Here is a 21,859-nt window from a genome sequence, read left to right on the forward strand (position 1 = left end):
CCTGAACCAATATCTAATGGTGGTCTAACTAGCAAACGGCCATATAAATATTATTTTATTTATTATATGATTACTCATATTTATGTAACATTAGATAATTATACTGTGTGATAATTCTACTTGTAGTGATTTTTTTCAATGCTGATTGAAAGCAAAACTGTATTGAATGGTTGTCAAACTGCAGCTTGTAAAATATAAAGGTATTATGAAAACTATTAGCAATGGAAGTCATTAGTGTTTGGGGTAACTTCAGGTTAATGCATAGTTTTTGAATACAATGCAGTGATCTATCAGCATTTTTATTATGCACTACAATGAGTGCTATGGAACATTGCACTGTGAATCTGTATAGGCATGCAGAAATTAATTTATGGCTAATCTTAAAAATTGGAGGCTATTATTAAGATGTGCATTCATATGTCGATAATCTTGGCGTATGTTATGTTAATCATTAGCACTTTTTAAAAATTAATCATTAACATAAACATTAGATTTAGTTGATATAGTTAATGTAAATTTCTTGAAAAAAGGCAATACGATGCCTTGCATCAGAATTACTTCCCTCGTATGTTTCACCGTAACCCCGCCAAAAATTTCGTAATTCAACCATTCTACAAATGTAATGTAAATAATTGGTTACTGCATACAATTTGAAATGTGTTTAACGTCACTGTATGTTTGCATATAATTGACTACAATGTTTAAAGTTAATTAAGCGATCGTTAAGTTATAACAGTCTCACGTAAACATTTCGTAACAGAGTTCTTTTGGTATCATGTAAAGATATGCATTACTAAACTATATTTTAATACACTTCGTCTTGAACTGTTCTTTGTTTACATTTTCCACAGTTACATTAGCTTCAAACTTGTCACGAATTCTTGTAATTGTTATTCTCGTTGTTGATAGTTTTACAAACTCCATTGCCCTCAAACATTTTTGAACTTTTTCAGTATTCTCAAATTTCTAATAACACTTCAAATATCACTTAACGTTAAAAAGTTTCAGCTACGTTATTACAATATAAATCTAGCAATGAGCAACAATGCACATCACATGTTTTAAACTACCACCTAATAACACTTTTGTCATGGTCTACCCTTTTTCGTTTTTTGGCTATCATTCATAGTGTATACGTCAATTTGAGATACTTTGTATATCAATGTTATAAAAGGAAAGAATACTGCTCTTTTGAACTGATTATTAAACACTTATATTTATTAGATTTTTAATGGTAATTTTTTCAAATAATATAAATCTCCAGACTATTAACAGAGGCTGTAAGACATTAAGAAAAGTCCCCAAATATTATTAAATAATTATTTTGATTAAGTGGGTATATTGTGAATTCCCATTTTGGCTTAAGTGTTTTAAATGTATTAAAATACTTCACATTTTGTTAGTAATATAAGTGAAGTAAAAATTAATAATTTATTCTACGGATTTAATAAAATTAATTGCTAAATGAAACCTTGATGTCACGGTTAGTATATGAAATTTTTCTTTAAATTTACTTTCCTGGGGTTGGTTAATCTGTGTTATGCCAGCATGGCTTCTGCTAACGTGACTGCGCTCTCAGCTCTGTATGCAGAGCTTAATAAATTTTGTCAAAATGGTGATTATGAGAGAGGTCTCAAATCTGCAAATAAACGTAAGAATTTATATAAATGTTATCATTATTTAATAACTTTACCTCACACAATTCAATTAAATAATTGTCATTTGTTTCCGTATTTGTTTTTTAGGTTACGGTAGTGTGATGTCAGTGTAGTTAAATGTTGAATTACTGTGTTTGCTAGTTTTAAATAATTTTTCATGTAAGAATGGTTCATTTAAATAATAAAGAACATGTTGAGAGTGTACATGAAAGAAGGTGTGTATCTAAATCTAATTTTGAATTACAATTTGTAACTATAATATTATCGGCTGCCTGATTAAACAAGTTTTAAACAAACTTTGAAAGTTAACAGAAGTTTAATTCTTTCAATTTATTTAGTCACTGTAATTTTTTGTGAAATAAATATTTCTTTCTTTTGGGGGGGTATTTTAATTCTACATTTTACGGTATATTGCTTAATTTTATTTTTAAGTTGACTGATTATTTGGATTTGTTCATTATGTTTGAAAATGGGTCAATTTTTATCTTTTTTTCCAAATTTTGATTAAGTGTATTAGGAAAAGAAATTAACTTTCGCCTTTTTTAACTTAGCAAAAACACATACATAATACGTTGTAAAAACATAAATACTGCCAAAAAATCTAAACATTAAATGGTTAAATTCAGCATTTAATAGTTTTATTTTAAAGGAGTAAATCCAATCTTCATTGGAGTTTATTGGGTTTGAGTACTGTAATAAATGAGCGTAATTCTCTACTACAAAAATAAGTTGAAATTACAAAATATTGAAGATTTTCTATAATGCTTCTGCTTTCTGTATAGAATTATTTTAAAATTATTATTTAGAAATTAATAACAGTCAATATGGTTTTATGAAGAAATCGGCAGCTACATGTCAATTATATTTATGAACTAATTGTAATATGCCTTCCATTTCTCATTTTGTACATCTATTATCATTATGAAAAGACAGAATATGTCAATGTAACTGATGAATTTTTTGTTTATTTGGATTATGTTAATTTTGTATTAACTTAGAGGATGTCTGTTTTTTATTCTTTTTATAAGTTTCAAGATTGCAAGAGACAATTGTATTTTTTTTCTAAAGACCTTTTTTTGGTAAACAGTTCAGCATTTTTTATTTTACAATTTATTTCAATTACCATTTAACATAATTTACTTTTTTATCCAACATCTTAAAACTAAAAATATTTCATTGATTGTATCAGATATCCTTGAACAGATCTTGCATAACTCAACATGTGTTGTTTAGTATAATTACATTGTAAGCAGTTAACTCATCAACACATGCCTATGACAACTTTATAGTCTTCTGTATGAATGTGAACCTGTCATATAAGTAGTAGTTATCTCTGTTTATGTATATCAATCTTTCTGTAGAGTGTTGAGTTTAATGTGTTATAATCTTTATTATGTGAGAGTGATTTATATTTACAGCAGAACAACTTAGCCTTTAGTATTGGTGTTAATCAATGCTGTAGGATATTGATTTATCAAATTAGTACCTGCAGATGTATAGTTCAAGTTAAGTTGTTGGTTAATGTTGTATCTTGTAATAGTTGTAAGAAAAATGTGTCTTGTTCATTTATTGAATAAAAACTTAATTCTTGTTGCTGTTGATATTCATTGTTCATTAACAACTTTTTACAATTGGTGTTCCTCTGTTAAAGGTTTTTTTTAAAATTTGAATTGTGTAATTTAAATTCATACAATTTCAGCGCTTAAGTTTCTGTTAGGTTAATAAAACATGAGGTAAACTTACAGAGTTAATGCAATTGTTTTATTGAGAATAAAAAAAGAATTGCATAACTTTCTCCTTGACAGACCTGTTTTCCAATTAACACCATTGGGTTTTTAAAATAATAATGACTATTATTTTTACTTAAAATTACTCAAATAGATTATCAAATACAAATAGGAAACATGATGTATGAGTGTAAATGAAATGCAGTTTTGTACAGTCTCAGGTTGACCATTCCTGAGATGTGTGGTTAATTGAAACCCAACCACCAAAGAACACAAGATCTAGTATTCAAATCTGTATAAAAGTAACTGCCTTTACTAGGATTTGGACCTTAGAACTGTCGACTTTGAAATCAGTTGATTTGAGATAAGTTCAGCACTAGACCAGCCTGGTGGGCTAACAGAAACAGAACTATAAACAATGAATTGAATGTAGTGTATAGATAGATGATTGAAGATTCTTACACGTTTTTAAAGTTAGCTAATAGGTTTGGTATGGTCCTATCAAAAATTTTACCCCCTTCCAGCAGTTATAGATTGGGTGCTTGATAAATAGAATAAAGTAAAACTGAATTATTATTCGTTAGCCAATCCTGCGCTAATGGGAAATGACATGTGGTTTCTTTTATAATGTTTGGTTATAAATTCTCCAGAAAAAAATAATATTCAGATATCAAACATAATATAATTTTTGTTGAATCCAAACATTTTTTAATAGTTAAATTTGCTTCAGTAATATTGGAAATTTTTCTGTGAAAAACATTTTTATATTCTCTTTTGTAGGCAAAAAGCAGAAAAATTGTCATTTACAATGATGAAGTTTGTGAACTGTTTAAACATGAAAAACATAAACATTCATGGAAAAATAATTAAAAAGATAGCATCTGATGGCATAAGTAGTCTAACTAATGAACATTATTTCCTTTATTATTAACTTTTGTATAGTATCACAAAATAATTAATATTCTAGGGTCTATGCCTTAATATATTCTAAAACTTAATTTTAGGTTAAAATGCCTCAGAATGTTTCTAACACTTTATCTGACATCTGATTTTGACGATTGCTGTTATGTCTGGTGGAACTGTGGTACAAAGTAGATTTAGATGATTAAAACCTTTTTTTTATGGAAAAGTGTCAGAATGATGAAGCAGTGTATCATGGCCATGAAGACATTCTATTGCAGGATGATGTCAAATTTGTCCTTTTGGTTTGCTGTTGAGCTCAGTAAATCTTTATCATGTAAGTTTTTACTAACTTCATTTACGTAAATTGCAGTGATGTGTTGTGTGTATTGCTCATGATAAGGTATTTTAAAATTAATGTTTACAAGTTTGATCATGTTCTGATCGATATGGTTGCAGAAGATATGTTTGTATTTCATATACAATTACTGGAACTGGTAAGTGAAATATATTTGGCAAATATTATAAAAGTTTTATCTATGATTGTATTTTTTACAGTACTGCATAGTTATCAAGATGAAGAAAAAGCATTTCATTGTAAAATAGTCTGCTTGATACAGTTATCACGATTTCAAGATGCATTACAAGCTTTTCAAAAGCAACCAAAGTTTGCAGAGTGAGTAATTCTTTAGCATGCTGCGTTAGTTTTAATTAGTTTCTGTATTACCTCTAGATGTGATTGTACAGAAGTATTTTGATTTAATTTGAACTTATCTTGATATTAAAATGATTATAACCAAGCAAAATTTTGAGTCGAAGGTACTATGATTGAAAATGAGGTATTATGATTTAAAGTAATTATTCTCTAAAATTATTTTTTATGTCAAGACTATTAATTTTGTTAGCTTATAATAAATAAATTTTATGTCCTGTACGATATAAACTATGTTTAGTCCCTTGTTATTTCACTTTTTTTCAACCTTTTAGGCTTCCGTAATGGTGGACATTTAAAAAATGTTCGCTTATGAAATGCAAATATTTATTTAACACATAACATATTTAAAACATACAGTACTTTTCATGTTTAAGAACAGGTAACATGTAAGCGGTTTTGTAAACATCTTTCTTTGTTAATGAACATGGGAATATGGATTTCAATATAAAATTTGTTAGGTAAAAATAAAATAAGGAGCATATTGGAGAGTGTATATGATAGGGGTATCTCTCTTTTTCTGTTTAGCCTCTAGAACTATCGTAAGGTATTACTTCAGAGGATGAATGAGGATGATATGTATGAATGTAGCTGAAGTGTAGTTTTGTACAGTCTCAGGTCGACCATTTCCGAGATGTTTGGTTAATTGAAACCCAACCACTAAAGAACACCAGTATCCACAATCTAATATTCAATTCCATATAAAAGTAACTGCCTTTACTAGGATTTGGACCCTAGAACTCTCAACTTCAAAATCAGCTGATTTGCGATGAGTTAACCACTAGACCAGCCTGTTGGACACATGGTTAGGGGTAGTCAGGTCTGGAACTGAATCTGCGTTCAGATGTTATACTCTCTAGATCTTGCTGAATGTTTTCTAATGTAGTTGTAACTCTACACATGTCACTTGTTTTAAGATTGATAAAAGCTTTCTTTGGAAAGCCTCAGTCTATTCATGGATGGCTGAAAGTTATTTTCAAATTCAGCCAACTTCTTTCATAAAAGCAGGTTATATTTATTTATTTGAGTTTGTTAGTGCAAAATCTACTGACTGGTACTGCTACCACTCAGGATGAAAATAGCATATTACAATGCTCTTCCACCATCCATTTATATTTCAAGGAAAAAGTATAAATTTGGGGCAGGATAGGCTCCTAGATGGAGGATCAAAGCACTTAATTTGATAGGCTTTGTCTGTTTCATAGTCGTGTGTTGATAGATCATCTATTTCTTACTATCTACTTCTTACTACCTGCTTCTTTTCCTTATCCTTGATCCATTCTGCTACAGAATGTTTGTTGGTTTTGGCCAGACCCACTATGAATCTGTGTAAAGCATTTATATCCTTTAGAATATTATTATTTTTGTTATTTATATTGTTGAATGGGTGAAATTCTGTAAAAATGGTATCTTGCAATTGTTTTTATCTGATCTAAGTTCAGGTCTCCTCCTCCTCTTGTTCATCATTTCATGAAATCTCTGATGATTTGTAGGTAATAATTGCAGTAGACTGTTTGCCCTGTTGGTAGGAATTCATAGTGAACAACCTTTGCATCAACAAAGACTGTCAACATCATCATGTTTGAACAGCATTTGCATCCCATTTTTAATCTTGATGATAATTTTCCAATCCATTGTGATGTATGTTAAAATATCTATTGGAAACTTTTTATTTTAGGAAAATAGTTCGGTTATTTTTTGAACAGTAGATATGTAATTATGGTAAATTTCATATTTACCAATATGTTTTCTTCTAATCATTAGTCTTTACAAGACTTTTTGTTTCATGAATCTAATTTATTTTTAAAAATTAGTTTAACTACAGTACATTGTTTAAGTTGATTAAAACAAAAAACAATCAGTAAAGGAAAATTTGTCAAACCACGTTAACGTTTGTAATATTCATATTTTAATAGTTTTTCACTGTTGTATCAAAGAGTAGGTGTATCCACATGCTAGGTTGTGAATTTTCTTTTGTTATTTTCATTATTATACAATAAAACAATTATCAGTAGGCAAACTTTCTGAAGTTGATTAAAAAAATTTGAGTTTTTTCTTAATTCCCAATAAATATAAAATTTTGAAACATTTGTCAAATTATTTATAAATGCTACAGTTTTAGTTAATAAGTATACTGTTATTGTTTACATATTTGTTTGGTGAGTGGTTGTTGTACAGGAAAGTTGAAAACTGTGAACAAAACAAAACCGTGAACAATGAAAATGTGATTATATGATTGTGGAGAATAGTTCTCATCTGATTTGCTTTATGTACTAATTAAAAATCTATTTAATAATTAGTACCATTGACTAGCTTTCTAAAGGCGGTTCTCATTTTCTAATTAGTGGAGTCTCTCAGGAAATAGTCTATGCAAGTGAAAATTTTCAATGAATATTAGAAATATTTATTATGAATTATTTATTATACTTCAGAGTAAATCAAAAGTAGGAAGCCCCTCAACAAATTTAAAATTGTTCTATATAGAATACTGTAACTTTCAAGATACGGTATTGGTCAACTAGTACCTTTTGAAGAGAAATAGAATTTCAGGCCCTTTCTCTGGGGGGAGTGGCCCAGTGGTTGTAACTCAAATATTTTAGATGGTAGTAACCTTTGTGTGATACATCATTTTAAAGGTCTTTTTAAGAAAAGAGAAATGGGTAAATAAAAAGTTGGCATGATGTCTGCAACCAAAATGGTGGTGGGGTAAAGTTTGTATTTTGAAAATTACAAAATTTACTAAGTTCAAATAATGAAATTAAATAAAAGTTAATTTAAATTTAAAAAAATTAACATTTTTTATTTTTTTAACAAAAAATTGTTTGTTCCCATTTTATGTGCAAGTAAAAATATTGTCACATAATCATGGTGATCAGTGATGGTTTGTTACCATTTTTGCAAAAATAAACTTTACCTTATTGTTGTGTAATATTCCATTTAGAGCAATACTACATGTTTATGAGGATTTATTGGAATCCGTTGGCAAATTGATTTTGATTATCTTTGTCATATTTGTTAGCTACTATTGTTATTTACATCTTTTTTACCTTTTCTGTAATTGTTTTATACCAATTGAATCTTTCCTGTGCTACCTACTTTTTTCTTTCTTTAAGTTTAGCCTATGGAACCACTGTAAGGTATTACTTCAGAGGTTGAACGAGGATGATATGTATGAATGTAATTGAAGTATAGTATTGTACAGTCTTAGGTCGATCATTCCTGGGATGTGTGGTTAATTGAAACCTTAATCACCAAAAAACACCAGCATGCACAATCTAGTATTCAAATTCATATAAAAGTATCTGCCATTACTAGGATCTGAACCTTAGGACTTCTGACTTTGAATTCAGCTGATCTGTGATGATAAGTTCACCACTAGACCAACCTAGTGGGTCTGTAATTGCTATCAACATATCACGTAGTAAACAGGAGAGGGTCACACTTTTAATAATGAGGGGCTTTGGTAATAGAGTTAGGTTGTACAATGAAGTTTTTGAATTGTTCAATGCAACATTTTATAATCGTAACCCTATTCCAAAAGGTGCACTGTCAAAACAAAAGATTCAACAATCAAGAAAGATTTGAAGAAAGAGGGATCATTAATAATAGGGGAAAACTAGGGAGGTCTAAATCTGCAACAAATAGCAAGAATTTATTGAGTTGAATTTATTTATGAATCCTCATTCCTCATTCCTGATTGTATGAAGCACACAAGAACATACATTAGTCAAATTTCAGTGAGTTGAACATTAAAAAGTGAAAATTTCAAACTCTTCAAAGTGTTTCTGGTGCAAGAACTTAATGAAAATGACTACGAAAAAGACTTCAGTTCTGCAAAATTATGATGAACAGTATTTGTGTTAATCCTAATTTATTAAATAACATACTTTTTAGTGATGAGGCCAAATTTTTTTAACTGGTGATGTAAATTGCCATTATTGTTGATACTGGACTGATAATAAAACACACTGTAATCGTGTGGCATATACACATTATTCAGTAAAAGTAAATGTATGGGCAGGTAATGTTTGTGGACAATTGATAAGGCCTATATTTATTGATGAAAATTTAAATGCAGTGAAATGAGGCTTAGCTTCTCGACCATGTCATTATAAACATTAAAATATTGTTGGTCCCGACTTCCAAAACATTTGGTTTCAACAAGATGGTGCCCAACTTGTTTCTCGTCTTCGGGTATGTGAAATTTGAAATGCATTTTTTTCCTGGATTGGCCAAAGGGGTCAAATAGAGTGGCCAGCTAGATCATACGACCTGCCACCACTGGGTTACTTTCTGTTGGGTCTCTTAAATTGTATTGTTTATTATAATAAGCACCAAGATATTGATAATTTACAAAATAGAATTTAAGAATCAGCACACAATATTACAAGGTAATCATTGATTAATGCAGTATCGTTTTACAATCTTCTGACATACTGTCAAACAACAGAAGCAGGATATTTTGAACATTTATTAAAATTAAATGAAAGTAAATAAGCTTAAGTAAATTAAGCTTAATGAGTAATTTTGTTTTTTTTTTTTTTTTTTTTTAAATAAACTGCAGTTAAATTCCTGGTTGGCAATGCAGTGGCTAGTCCAATTCTTTCAATTTTGGACCCAATTTTGTTTGGTGCTATGTTCCAATTTCTTTTTGTTTTTCCTCGATTCTTTTATTTTATTTTTTATGTATTTCTTTTTTGTTAAATAGATTCCTCTTGTAAAATTCTCTCTTTCTTAATTTGTAAGTTCTACTGATGTACTGTATTGTTACGTAATTTTTAAAATTCTGACATTCTTATTAGTCTGCTTTCATGGTTTTTGTAAAAATCTTATACCTATTTTCTAGTATAGACTTTTAACGTCAAAAATTCATTCTCTGTATATGTTCTGACCAGTTTTATTAAAATAGCTAACATTTCAAAATAAAGTTAATGTAATTTTGCAGTATTCATTCTAATATATTCTTGAGTAAATTTAAATATATTATTGAGAGAAATTTATATTTATACCATTGAAAGCAGGAAAACTATAAAACTATCACATGTTTCAAATATACTTACAGGTATATAGAATTGCTGTGAAAGCTGAATTACATGAAAACTTCATTTGGCTTTCATAGTAGGCATAGGGTTTCAAGGTTGGCCATTCAAGCCGTAGTATTACTTGGAATATGGTTAAAATTAAAAAAAAAACTAAAAATCAGAGAGAGAAGAGTTATTTACAATCTATAGTATTAATAATATCAAAAATCTATATGTTAACATTAACAATCTGCAGAAAGTATTAATAACTGTAAGCTAATATTAGATATACATCTAAGTATTAGTATGAGATTCTGAAAAATGTTTAAGAAAGAAATCTTTAAAATGGAGTGTTTCAGTCCACACAAACATTTGCACACACTTCAGCATATGATACTTTTTTCTGAAAAGCCCTCCTAAATAGTGAACTAATAAGAATTGTATAAAAAATTTATTCTACTCATTGAGTAACATTTTTAAATTCAGAATCAATCATATCACCCTACCTCTTTTACCAATTGTATCCAAAATTGAGTGGTATTAATTACCTCTACTCAGAAGTCATGTTATAAAACTTCATAAAAATTGATTAAAGCAATCTGAAAATATCTTGGCGAAACATTTATAACAGGTAAAATAAAAAGGTAAGGAATAGAGGCATTTAAAATGTGGTGTTAAAGAAGGATGTTGAAAGTTAGATGAATAGATAAAATTTGAAGTGAAGTAATCTTTAAACAAACAGGTGATGAGAGAGTTGTTCCATCTCTTATAAAGACAAACTAGAAACTAGATTAATTAATCATGGTGTTAAGACAAACAAGTTAAGTTGTGTAATACAAGGGTTGTTTGAAAAAGACCGAGAACGTTCCTATTGACCTAGGTGTTTAATTTTTAATAGTATTGTAAATTATTAGTTATTGTGTATTATTATTATTAGTGTCATTTATTATTTTGACTGTCATTATTGTGTTTGGATCATTAAATCCAACATTAACTGTTTAAGGTTTGTTATTGGATATAATTCTGAAGGTGATACAAAACAAATAATTTATTAAGGGCTGTTTTACCTTGTTTTTTTACTACTGTGATTTTTTTCATTGTTGCAACTTTTAATTGCTTATAACTTGAAAACAAAGGGATTTATCAAGAAACGGTTTCATCTATGTTTTTCTAGTTAAACTAATATTAAAATCATGTATTACATGGCCACCTTCCCAAACAACTAAAAATTATTTTTCATACTTATGAATGTGCCATTCTAAATTTTTTAATGACTTCTATAGAGGACATATCGTTAATATTTGCTATTTAATCAAAATTCTGAAAAATGCTACCAAGATAAATACATTTTTTGTATAAACAAAGTTATTTAACAAGATATTAATTTTTTGTCTAAAATTAACCTGGAAACATAACTGACACAATAGAATATGACAAATATCATTTTTAAAAGTATGTGTGGGTTCTCTGTTACATCTATGATTAAAATATTGAGAATCATAATCAGCTTTATAATTATATTTATCTATATTTTATAATACTTTTGTATGTAGAATAACATTTCTTAAATTTATTTGGTCACAGAATTGATAATCTTTGTCTAATTGTATTTCAGAAATGTTAAAACTCAATCTGCTATCATTAAATTGAGTATGCACATGATGTATGTATTTTAATAAGTAAGAGTGAAATTGGAAAGAGTTAATTTTTATAATGAGAATAATAGATTCCTAAAGGCATACTGAACATTTATTACCTTGAGATTCCTCATAGTATGTGTCAATTAAATACTGTTAAATGTGCAGTAGAATAGTTTAATACTTCAAAAATGTTTTGAATGATTTTTCTTTTATTGTAGAAACATGATATTTGAGAAAGCATATTGCCAGTATCGTCTCAATCAAACTCAAGAAGCATTGAAAACTGTGAACTCTTGTGCTAATCCGTCTTTAAAAATAAAGGAATTAACAGCACAAATTTTATACAGGCTTGAAAGGTAAGTTGTACTAAATATGATTCAAATTTTATAAGACTTGTCTAAAGCAAAACTCACCCATTACTGAGTATTTGAAGATGACTGTTTCAGGCTGTTGTGTATAAACAGTCATCTTCATTTGTATTTCTTAAGTAGTGTAAATGTATTTATGGGCTTGTTGCTGTATATAGGAAACTTACAGTATTCTGCTTCAGTCAGGTGTTGCTGCTTTATGCTGTTCATAAGGTGTCTGCATTAGTTTTTCTTGGTGCTTGAAATTATGATTGTAATTATTGTTATGACTGATTATAAAAGAACAATCTGCATTAAATTTTGTTGCCTGTTAAGGAAAATGCCTGCTGAAACCATGTTGTTATTTATGAATATTTTCAGGAAGGAAGTGTTTAGTAAAACAAAAATCTGTAAGTGGTTTTTGTTCAAATTTGGGAAATTTGACATAAAGACTAACTGTAATCTGGCTGACCTACTACCATAAAAATTATGAAATTTTGAAAAGTATGCAGTGTAGTCTATGAAGATTGAATTTTATCTTCAGTTCATGCCAGCAAATTCTAACAGAAGATCTGAACAGGAAATGCATTGCACCAAATGTTTGCCTTGGTTGCTCATGCAAGATAAAAAAACCAGTTGGTTATGTAATTTGAAGAGTTTCCTTCAAAAGTTATTACAAGTGATAAAATGTGGTCTTGCAGTTATGGCCATATAATAAAACAACAATAAAATTAGTGGGAATAAAGACAAATTTGATTTTTTTTATGTGAAAGGAATTGGTTACACTGTGCAATTTTTTATTGTTTACATTAATGAAAAACAGTGTCAAAGGAAAGAATTTTTTTTTAACTTGGATAAATGAAAGAAAAATCACTGCAGACAGTATTACGAAATTCCAAAATATGTCCAACTCATCATCCAACCACATTGAGAGTACTTTAAAGAGCCTGAAGTTTCAATTGTTAAAACTTATCAAAACTAATTTTTCTTTTTTTACAATTCAGGCTACTATGTCCTTGTATAATTAGATTTCTTAGCTGTTACTGCAGTAAATAAAATCATTTCTAAAGTAAAGTCAGTTTAAATTATAATTATGTCTTAATTTAAAAAAAAATAAAAAGTATAAATAAAGTTATTAAATTTAATATAGTTAATGCAGTGTTTCTGTAAATAATAAATGTTACGTAATAAATAATTAAAATTACAAATTTTATATTTGTATTTATTATGAAAAAATATTGTATTTTTTTTCTTACATTACATAAAAGAGTTCAGCTCACCAGATTAACAACATTTTGCTATTTGGCTTTGCCACTAGTATAATTGTAAGGTGTAATATTATGTAAGTAAGAAATACCTGATTAACAAAGTTTTTTTTTGTTCAATATGTGTTTTATGTACAGAGCAATTCATGTAGTGCTATTGGTGCTTTCTGAGCTCATTCTACTAGTGAAAGTAATGAAGAAAGTTCGATATAAACTTGGGTCCAGAAACACTCTATTAGCGAGTTATCGGTAGTGAAAAAATTTACCCTGATTTTTGGACAGATTGATGTAAAACCATACTGAAATTCAAGGAACCCAATCACTGAGTAAACATGATGGTCTCATATGGTTTTTGACCTGACAAATTAAATAAAACAGGTTCCAGAACCATATCTGTAACAGTTTTAAAATCTGAAGAAAAAACAAAAAAAATTTGTTGTCTAAAAACACTTTTTTTACATTTGTATTACAAAGACTTTATACACATAGTATATGAAAATGAAGGGATTACATGTAAAACGCATGTTTTCTTTCCTGCAAAGTGCAAAAATACAAAAAGTAATGTTGTGTTAAAGATACAAATAAAATAAAAATAAAAAAACCAGTACTAATGTTATTCAGACAATAAAGTTAATAAACTTTATTGTATCTTTTATACTATTATGTATCTTTCTTGAACTGACTGTCAAATTAGAAATTTGATAAATTTTGATTTTGTAATTTGGTAACAGAAATCAGCTGGCCAACAATGCATTTTGTCATGTCATCAGCGCATTGCATGTTCTGTGTTACTATCTGAATTGTTGCCAGAGTTTAGTCTAATTAACCCAGTAGGTTTCAATTAAACCCACCGGGTTGGTCTAGTGGTTAACACGTCTTCCCAAATCAGCTGATTTGGAAGTCAAAAGTTACAGCGTTCAAGTCCTAGTAAAGCCAGATATTTTTACATGGATTTGAATACTAGATCGTGGATACCGGTGTTCTTTGGTGGTTGGGTTTCAAATAACCACACATCTCAGGAATGGTCGAACTGAGAATGTACAAGACTAACACTTCATTTACACTCATACATATCATTCTCATTCATCCTCTGAAGAATTATCTAAACGGTAGTTACCGGAGGCTAATCAGGAAAAAGAAGAGAGTAGGTTTCAATTAACCACATATCTCCTATCTCATATATATCATCCTTATTCATCCTTTGAATAAGTGTAACCACCATTCATCCTCTGAATGGTGGTTACTAGAGGCTAAAACAGGAAAAAGAAGTATAGTGTAATTAAATTGTGTGTGTGTGCGTGCACACATGTTCACGCACGTGTGTGTAATTGCTATCGTACTGCAGCAATGCTGTTGTTATTTATGACTTAGGAATACACTGGTATGGTAGTTATCTTGGGTGTGTGTGATGGAAATGTAAATGCTGCAGAATATCATAGATATTTTCCTAACTGCAGAGTTCCAAACCCTAAAACAATTAGTGGCTTATTCCTTATGCTACAAGAAATGGTATACTTTCCAGAATTAGTACTCACTGCGACCGTTTGGCACATCATTATGCCAATATTGATGAAACCATTATAGAGGCAGTCTGGGTTTTAGTACATAATACCTTTCCTCGCAGTTTTGAGTTTTCCAGTCTACAGTATGGAGGGCACTTCGTAAAAAGTTGTTTCCTACCATAATTTAGTTCAAAGTCTTCAACTAAGAGATCCTCCTCCTCTTTGTTTGCAATATTGCAATTGATTGAATGTGAACTGCTAATTGCATAGGTTCATTTTATTTATCAATCACAATAAAAATACTTGGGCAGAAGTCATTTCACACACGGCAATAGAATGTAAATTCCAACACTGATTTAGCGTCATTGTGTGTAGTGGTCTAGTTTATGATCAGCTAGTTGGACCATTCATTCTCCCAAGATGTCTAAATTAAGGAATAAGTGCTGCTGCTATCAAGATAGAATGTACTTTCAGCACGATAGTGCACCTCCTCGCTTCTCACATACTTAAATGAGCAATTTCCAGAGTGATGGATTGGCTGCTGTGGAGTACACCCTTGCCCACCAAGATCACCTGTTCTAATACAGTTAGATTTTTGCATATGAGGTTGGATGAAAAGTATTGTGTAGAGCAGAAAAATTGACCTTGTGATGTTACTGGTCGTCACACCACCCCTTCTGTTCCAAGCACTGAGGTGAGGGGCTTTACCGGAGGTCATCTTTAGACCCTCTAACTGATTACATATCACAGTCATCAGCCAGGCCTCGGTCGGGATGCCACCGATGTAAATGCCTCAGCAGACATTTGCATCAGTAAATACATATTCAATTTTGCCTTCATGTAGGCCTCAAACGGACATCTTCACATCCAACCTAACATGATTTCCTCAAACTAACTAAACCGCGGAAGCGCAAACCCCACGCCTAATACAGATTTGAGAACACCGTTCGTGACTGTGAATGCCTCAGAAAACAAACGAGTTTAAAATTAAATCAGTGCTACACTCATACCAATCAAAATTGTGTTTTATGCAACTTAGAAATTCAGACCTACACCCAAATAGGTCGACCAGTTTAGGTCATCTAACAAGGGGAACGTAACCTCATTCTGGTCCGTGCAGGAGCCTGTTACAAACCCTGCACCCCTACCTGGTCCCGTCATGGTGTCTCGCATGGCATTAACAAGTCACAATCAGGACTGCTACTGGCGGAGGGAAGCTATGTCCCTGGTTGCATGGACCACCATACCCCAGCAGCGCAGCCATCCCCACCAACAAGAGCCCAAAATCAAATCACAAACAAAATATCAATATAACCGGAATCCTAGCCATCCAGGATCCTACCATGATCAAACTCCTTGTGCAGACCTACACACTGCAAGGGTGTGAAGAAAACCAACCACTATAGACCATTCCTCGCAGATCATCCAGTTGGTACAGAGATCCAGAAAGGAATGTATTCTCTCAAGTTCCCTAACAGCTTGTGAATGTTCGACCTTGTATTGGGAACAGATGTAGAGGGTGTGGTCCACTGCATCATCAATCCAGCAATCCAGGCATTGACTCGAATCCACCAAACGAAACGTAGCCAAACTCGCCCGAAAGGCACCATGCCCGGAGAGAAAGTGTGTGATATACTTATTGGGAGAGACCCATCTAATTGCACCTAAATTAGATACTATAGGAAATATACCATGCGTGTAGTGACCTGTGGGGTATTCGTCCCACCTGACCTGCACAAGACGCAAGGCACCAGTCTTCAATCTCCCGCTTTCGTTCTGACATCAATAGGTTATTTACCTTGGAAATGTAGCTTTCCTTACGCTCATTAGCTAAGATATCTATTGATTTGACTCCGGCTATAACACAGACTGCCCCCTGTGAGACTGTTCTGTAACCGCCTATAACAGCCTGCAAGAGGAGTCGCTGGGCCCGCAGCAAAATGTCTGCATAATACCTAAAAGCCATGCGGTGAGTCCAGACAGGCGCAGCATACAGCATAATAGCTTTGCTGACACCTTTGTAAAGGATACGCATGGTATGTTAATTCAACCCCCAATCGGGATGAATTACAGATTCCATAAAAAGCATAAGTGGCCTTTTTTGCTTTATACTGTAGATGTTCCTTGAACCGAAAATTCTCATCAAGGATAACACATAGGTATTTTTGAGTCATAACATACTGAATGGAGAGACCAGCCATCCTAACCCAGATTTGTCAGGAAGCAGCAACACAAACAGATGCTGCCACACAAATTAAGAAAAAATTGTGCAGAGCAACGCTAGCAGTCAGAAAATGTGCAGCCAAATGTACTGAAGTAGGACAGATTTTTAAAAAAATTTACTGTAAACTTTATTAAATGTATCAATTACATTTTAATTTTTTTAATGATATAATAATAAAAAAATTAAAATACAAAAAAATTAGCTGTGAACTTCATTTTCTATATTTGGTAACATTTAAAAGTTTTCTCATACAGTGAATGTTAATAAAATCAAATTTCTTAGAATTGTATTTTTTTTTATTGGGTTATTTTAATTATTTTCTCAGAATTAAATTCTCTACAAGGTTTTGAAATTTTATGCATTTATTAGTCATTTAAAGATTGTGTGTTAGAAATGTTAAAAATATGTGTTTTTCAGAACAAACCTTTTTTGTTTTATGTTGGGTATTATAAAATCTAAGGAGAGATAATTCTAGAACCTGTTTTATTCAATTTGTCGGGTCAAAAACCATTAGAAACCATGAAGTTTATCCCTTAATTTGGGTTTCTAGAATTTCATTACAGTTTATTTCAGTCTGCCCAGGAATCAGGGTGAGATTTTTCATTGGCCATAACTTGCTGATGGAGTGTTTCCAAATCCATGTTTATATGAGCTTTTTCCATTATTTTCGCTAGTAGAATGAGCTCAGAAAGCACTGGTAACACTCTACAGCCTGTATTCTAAGTAATGAGTATAAATATTGTTAATTTATTCCATTAACTTATTACAGAATGCAAAATTGTAAAATTTTAGTGAATTTGACTTATTACGGTGAAAGAAATAGTGAACATCTGCAAATGGTTGAAAAATATACATTGGCCTGCTCAGATCTAAGCTTTATTATCAGCAAGAAAATTAAAATAAAATTGTACATACTAAATATAATGCTGTTGCATGATACTGGTTAGCTCAACATATCTTCATCTATGCCATATTACGTGGATTGTTACTATTTATCAGTACGTAAAGTTATTTAATTTGAAACTTTACCTGAAACTAAATTGTTTAGAATTTTGTTTAGCACAGACTACTGTGCTTTTGTTTGTAATAGTCTTCAAATACATAAGGCTTAAATGTATATTTAATTGTTGATTTTAGTAGCTTTCCATGTTCTTAATAACCTTTCAAGCAAACTATTACAAAAGTAATCACTTCAGAATTTTCATATGTTTCTCTAAATTTAGATTAACCAAGTATATTTTAAGTGTGTTTATTTTGAGTCCCGAACCCATTTATATATAACAGTAAAGCTGTCTCCAAATTGTTGTAAAGCCATCTTCTGTTCCTTAAATAACCTTGCATACAAAGTAAACGATTTTATTTTGAGTTAGTAAAGATTTGGAACAATTTCTGTTAAATTAATTAATAATTCTGTATCCTTTTTAGTCAATACAGATATGTACTCAAATAATTTAATTTATCCCTTATAAATTATTTTATTTTGTACAGTTCACATATTTGCTGTACAATTATTTTATACATTATTCTGTGAATTGATTCAAACTTTATATCCTGTTTTATTAACTTATATTTTGAGATTCTGTCTGATTAATGTTTCCCTATGATTCTTCTGGACAAATGGTGGCATAATTTCTTCTTTTTATTATTAATGGAGTAGAAATCTCATTCCTGTTATGATCTATATAATTCCTAACTATGTTCTGATCTGATTAAAATATTTATTTATGTAATACACAAAATGAGAAAAAATTAATAAAATTTACATAATTTCTTCTTTTTATAATATTTCTTTTTTTGTAGAAAAGATTCTTAGACATTATAATTCTTTTAAAAAATGACTTTTTTTGTTTCTTTGAGTAGCTTTATTTATAAATACATAAATCTATTGTTTATATCTGTCTGTATTATAAAGATAAAATATTTTCAGTTGATAGAAAAATTGATAATGTTTCATGGCATTCTTTTCAATGAATGTAAAATCTTTTGTTTGTAAAATCATTTTAAGTTTTTTCATATATGCATTTAAATTGAACTCATGTGTAACAAAACATTGCTAAAATAGCTGTATTTAAATTCATAAGTTTATAATAATTTCAGGTATGATGATTGTTTTGATGTGTACCGTGACATTATTAAAAATACTACTGATGATTATGAAGATGAACGAGAAACTAATTTATCTGCAGTTGTTGCTAACATGACAATTGAAGGAACGGTAAAGAAATTTAATTTTAATTATTGCTAACAGAAGTATTTTTATATTTAAAACTTCTCAGCTTTATTAAAACTTATTGCATTATATTTGTTATTATTGTTTATTTTTGTGTTCTCATTTTATTTCATCAACTGATGTCTTGCTAGGTTCTTTACATCACTGTTGTTTCCATCCATTTCTGTCTCAAGCCTGCTCATTCATCCCCTATAATTTCCAATGTTTACCTCATATATTAACAGCATTCTTCCTCATTTCCTTTTTACTTCTACTGATCCTTCCAATGCAGCTGTCAAGATTTCATTTCCTCTACACATATGTGTTCTACTCAGTTACCTTTTATTTTTTGTACATCCTGCAGAAGTGTTCTTTCATCTTTAATCCTGTTCATTACTTTCTCAGCCTATCAGTCCATGTTATTTTTTCCATCCCCTCTATATCCATTTCTCAAAAGCCTCATTCCAGTCCCCTCTCAATCTTCCTAATTGTCCATGTTTCACTCCCATATAACAAGACACTCCCTCCATACATAGCATTTGGCTAATCTCTTCCTTAACAATATTCCAGAGATTTACTACTTAATAATTTCCTCTTCTTACTGAAGACTTCCTTTGCCATTGCTATTATCCTTCCTATTATTTTCATTGTGCTCATTCTGCCTCCTCTGTTACCATAGTATCCAAATATCTGTAATTTTTATTTTTTCTATTCTTCACTTACTTATCATTATCACTAAATCTTTTGTTTACTTCTATTGTTTTAATCTTTCCTACATTTATTTTCATTCTATACTATTCATTTCTTCATTCAGAGCTATAAACAAATCTGAAGTGGATATGTGCCATTAGGTAGAATTACCATATCATCAGCAAACCACATGCATCTTACTTTTCATCCTTTTATACTTATTCTCCTCATTCTTTTAATATAATCCTTATTTATTCAATGTAAATGTTGGACAGAGTCAGTGAGAGGCAGCATCCTTGCCTAACACCTTAACCCCTAGACCCACTCATTCAGTCATATTCTTATTTACTGTCATTGCTGCTTTGTGTTACATGTATAATTCTTTAATTAAGCTGCCTTTCCATTCTACTTTTTTTCTTTTTATGAATCTGTATTACTTTTTCCCATTTGACTCTATCAAATGCTTCTCTAAATCTATGAAACATAGATTCATTCCTTTTTCTTTCTCTATATATCTCTCTCCAACCATCCTTATTAGTCCAATCTTATTATTAGCATCTTGTTCCTTCCCTTTTCTGCAGCTGAACTGTTCCTCTCTTGCATTCTGTTCCATATTCTTACTAACCTCCAATTTAGTACTGTTATGTTTTAGTGGCCTGAGCTATTAAACTTATTGATTTGTACATTTTTTTTGTACTAGTTATCTTTGGAATTGGTAACATTAGTCTTTTACAAAATCTTCAGCCCATTCTCCCACACTGTATATCTTATTATACAGTTCAACTACTTCCACTCCGTCCTTTAAGCATATGTAAAATTCTAAGGGAAGTTCGTATTGTCCACTTTTTTTTTTTTAATTGCTTTTGGTACTTCACATTTTAATATCATTGGTCCTTTATCCTCTTCAGCTACTTCCCATTCCTTTTCTATGTTTACGTCCTCATGTTTATCTCTATTGCCTCTTTCTTTATTCTAAGAGCAAAGAAATTTTTGTTATAAAGTCTGATAAAGTTGTGGACTTTTGATTTCAGGCTTTTCTTTATTTTTAAATTTGTATGTATACCTTGAAGTAGACATGTTTTTTAAAACAAAAAATCAAAGATGACATTTGCTTAAACTTTTCTATTTAATTTTTCATTCTTAGTACATTCATTCAGTTAGTATGTATTAGAATATTTGTGAAGAAGTGTCGTTTTTCTCTTTAAGCAACACCTCTTATCAATTTAGTAGGCTTTACTTATTTCCATTCATGTCACTAAACCAGAGACTGCTGATAGTTTGTTTTTCTACTACATTATGCTAAATTGGATCTAATCATTCCAAAAGATTGTTAATTATACGTATATCAGCTGATCATTTCTAATATTTCTACGATGTACTAAGCTGCTTCCTCTTATTGTTTTAGCTACATTAATCAGTTCAGTTTAATTAATCTGAGTCTCTTCTCATTACAAATGACTACTCTTTCAAGAATTTATCTAATTTATAGTAATCTGTTGACTGTCGATATGCAGAATACTTTTTTTATGTTTTTCATAAGTTGTTTTGGAATTAATTATGAACAAGTTTTTATATTACCTTCGTAATTTATTTAGTTTCACTGGATATGTTTAATAATATATTTTCATCTCCACAGAATAAACAGATTCCTGAATTAAGAGAACAAACATATGAGTTAGCTTATAATGCTGCTTGTCGACTCATTGGGCGTGGGCAATATCTTGAAGCTGAAAGAAAGTTAAAAGTTGCTGAAAAATTATGTCGTGAAGTAATGGAAGAAGATGCTGTACCTGAAGAAGATGTTGAAGAGGAACTTGGAATTATTAGGTTAAAAACTTATGTTTACTTTATATATTTCAGTTTATTGACCAATTTAACAAATTGATCAATAACAAACAATTTATAATTGACGATAACAAAAGTCAATAAATGACTTTTGCTATTGTTTATCATTTTAAACTTAG

General features: G+C 30.3%; 1 protein-coding gene across 2 annotated transcripts in view; it reads left to right on the forward strand.

Moving 5' to 3' along the window:
- The first annotated feature begins 1,547 nt into the window (after nucleotides 1-1,547).
- Nucleotides 1,548-21,859, forward strand: part of Srp72 (signal recognition particle 72) — a 36,086-nt gene continuing 15,774 nt past the window's right edge. The window contains exons 1-5 of one of the 2 annotated variants that reach the window (XM_075366973.1): nucleotides 1,548-1,651; nucleotides 4,844-4,961; nucleotides 11,877-12,014; nucleotides 19,094-19,211; nucleotides 21,532-21,722. In XM_075366973.1, the coding sequence (XP_075223088.1) occupies nucleotides 1,549-1,651; nucleotides 4,844-4,961; nucleotides 11,877-12,014; nucleotides 19,094-19,211; nucleotides 21,532-21,722 (668 nt within the window). In that variant the 5' untranslated portion in view covers nucleotide 1,548. Of the gene's footprint in view, nucleotides 1,652-4,480; nucleotides 4,623-4,843; nucleotides 4,962-11,876; nucleotides 12,015-19,093; nucleotides 19,212-21,531; nucleotides 21,723-21,859 lie in introns of those variants that run through there. The other variant, XM_075366972.1, reaches the window with a different exon arrangement.

Source organism: Lycorma delicatula, chromosome 5, assembly GCF_047948215.1.
Source record: "Lycorma delicatula isolate Av1 chromosome 5, ASM4794821v1, whole genome shotgun sequence".
Classification (NCBI taxonomy): domain Eukaryota; kingdom Metazoa; phylum Arthropoda; class Insecta; order Hemiptera; family Fulgoridae; genus Lycorma; species Lycorma delicatula.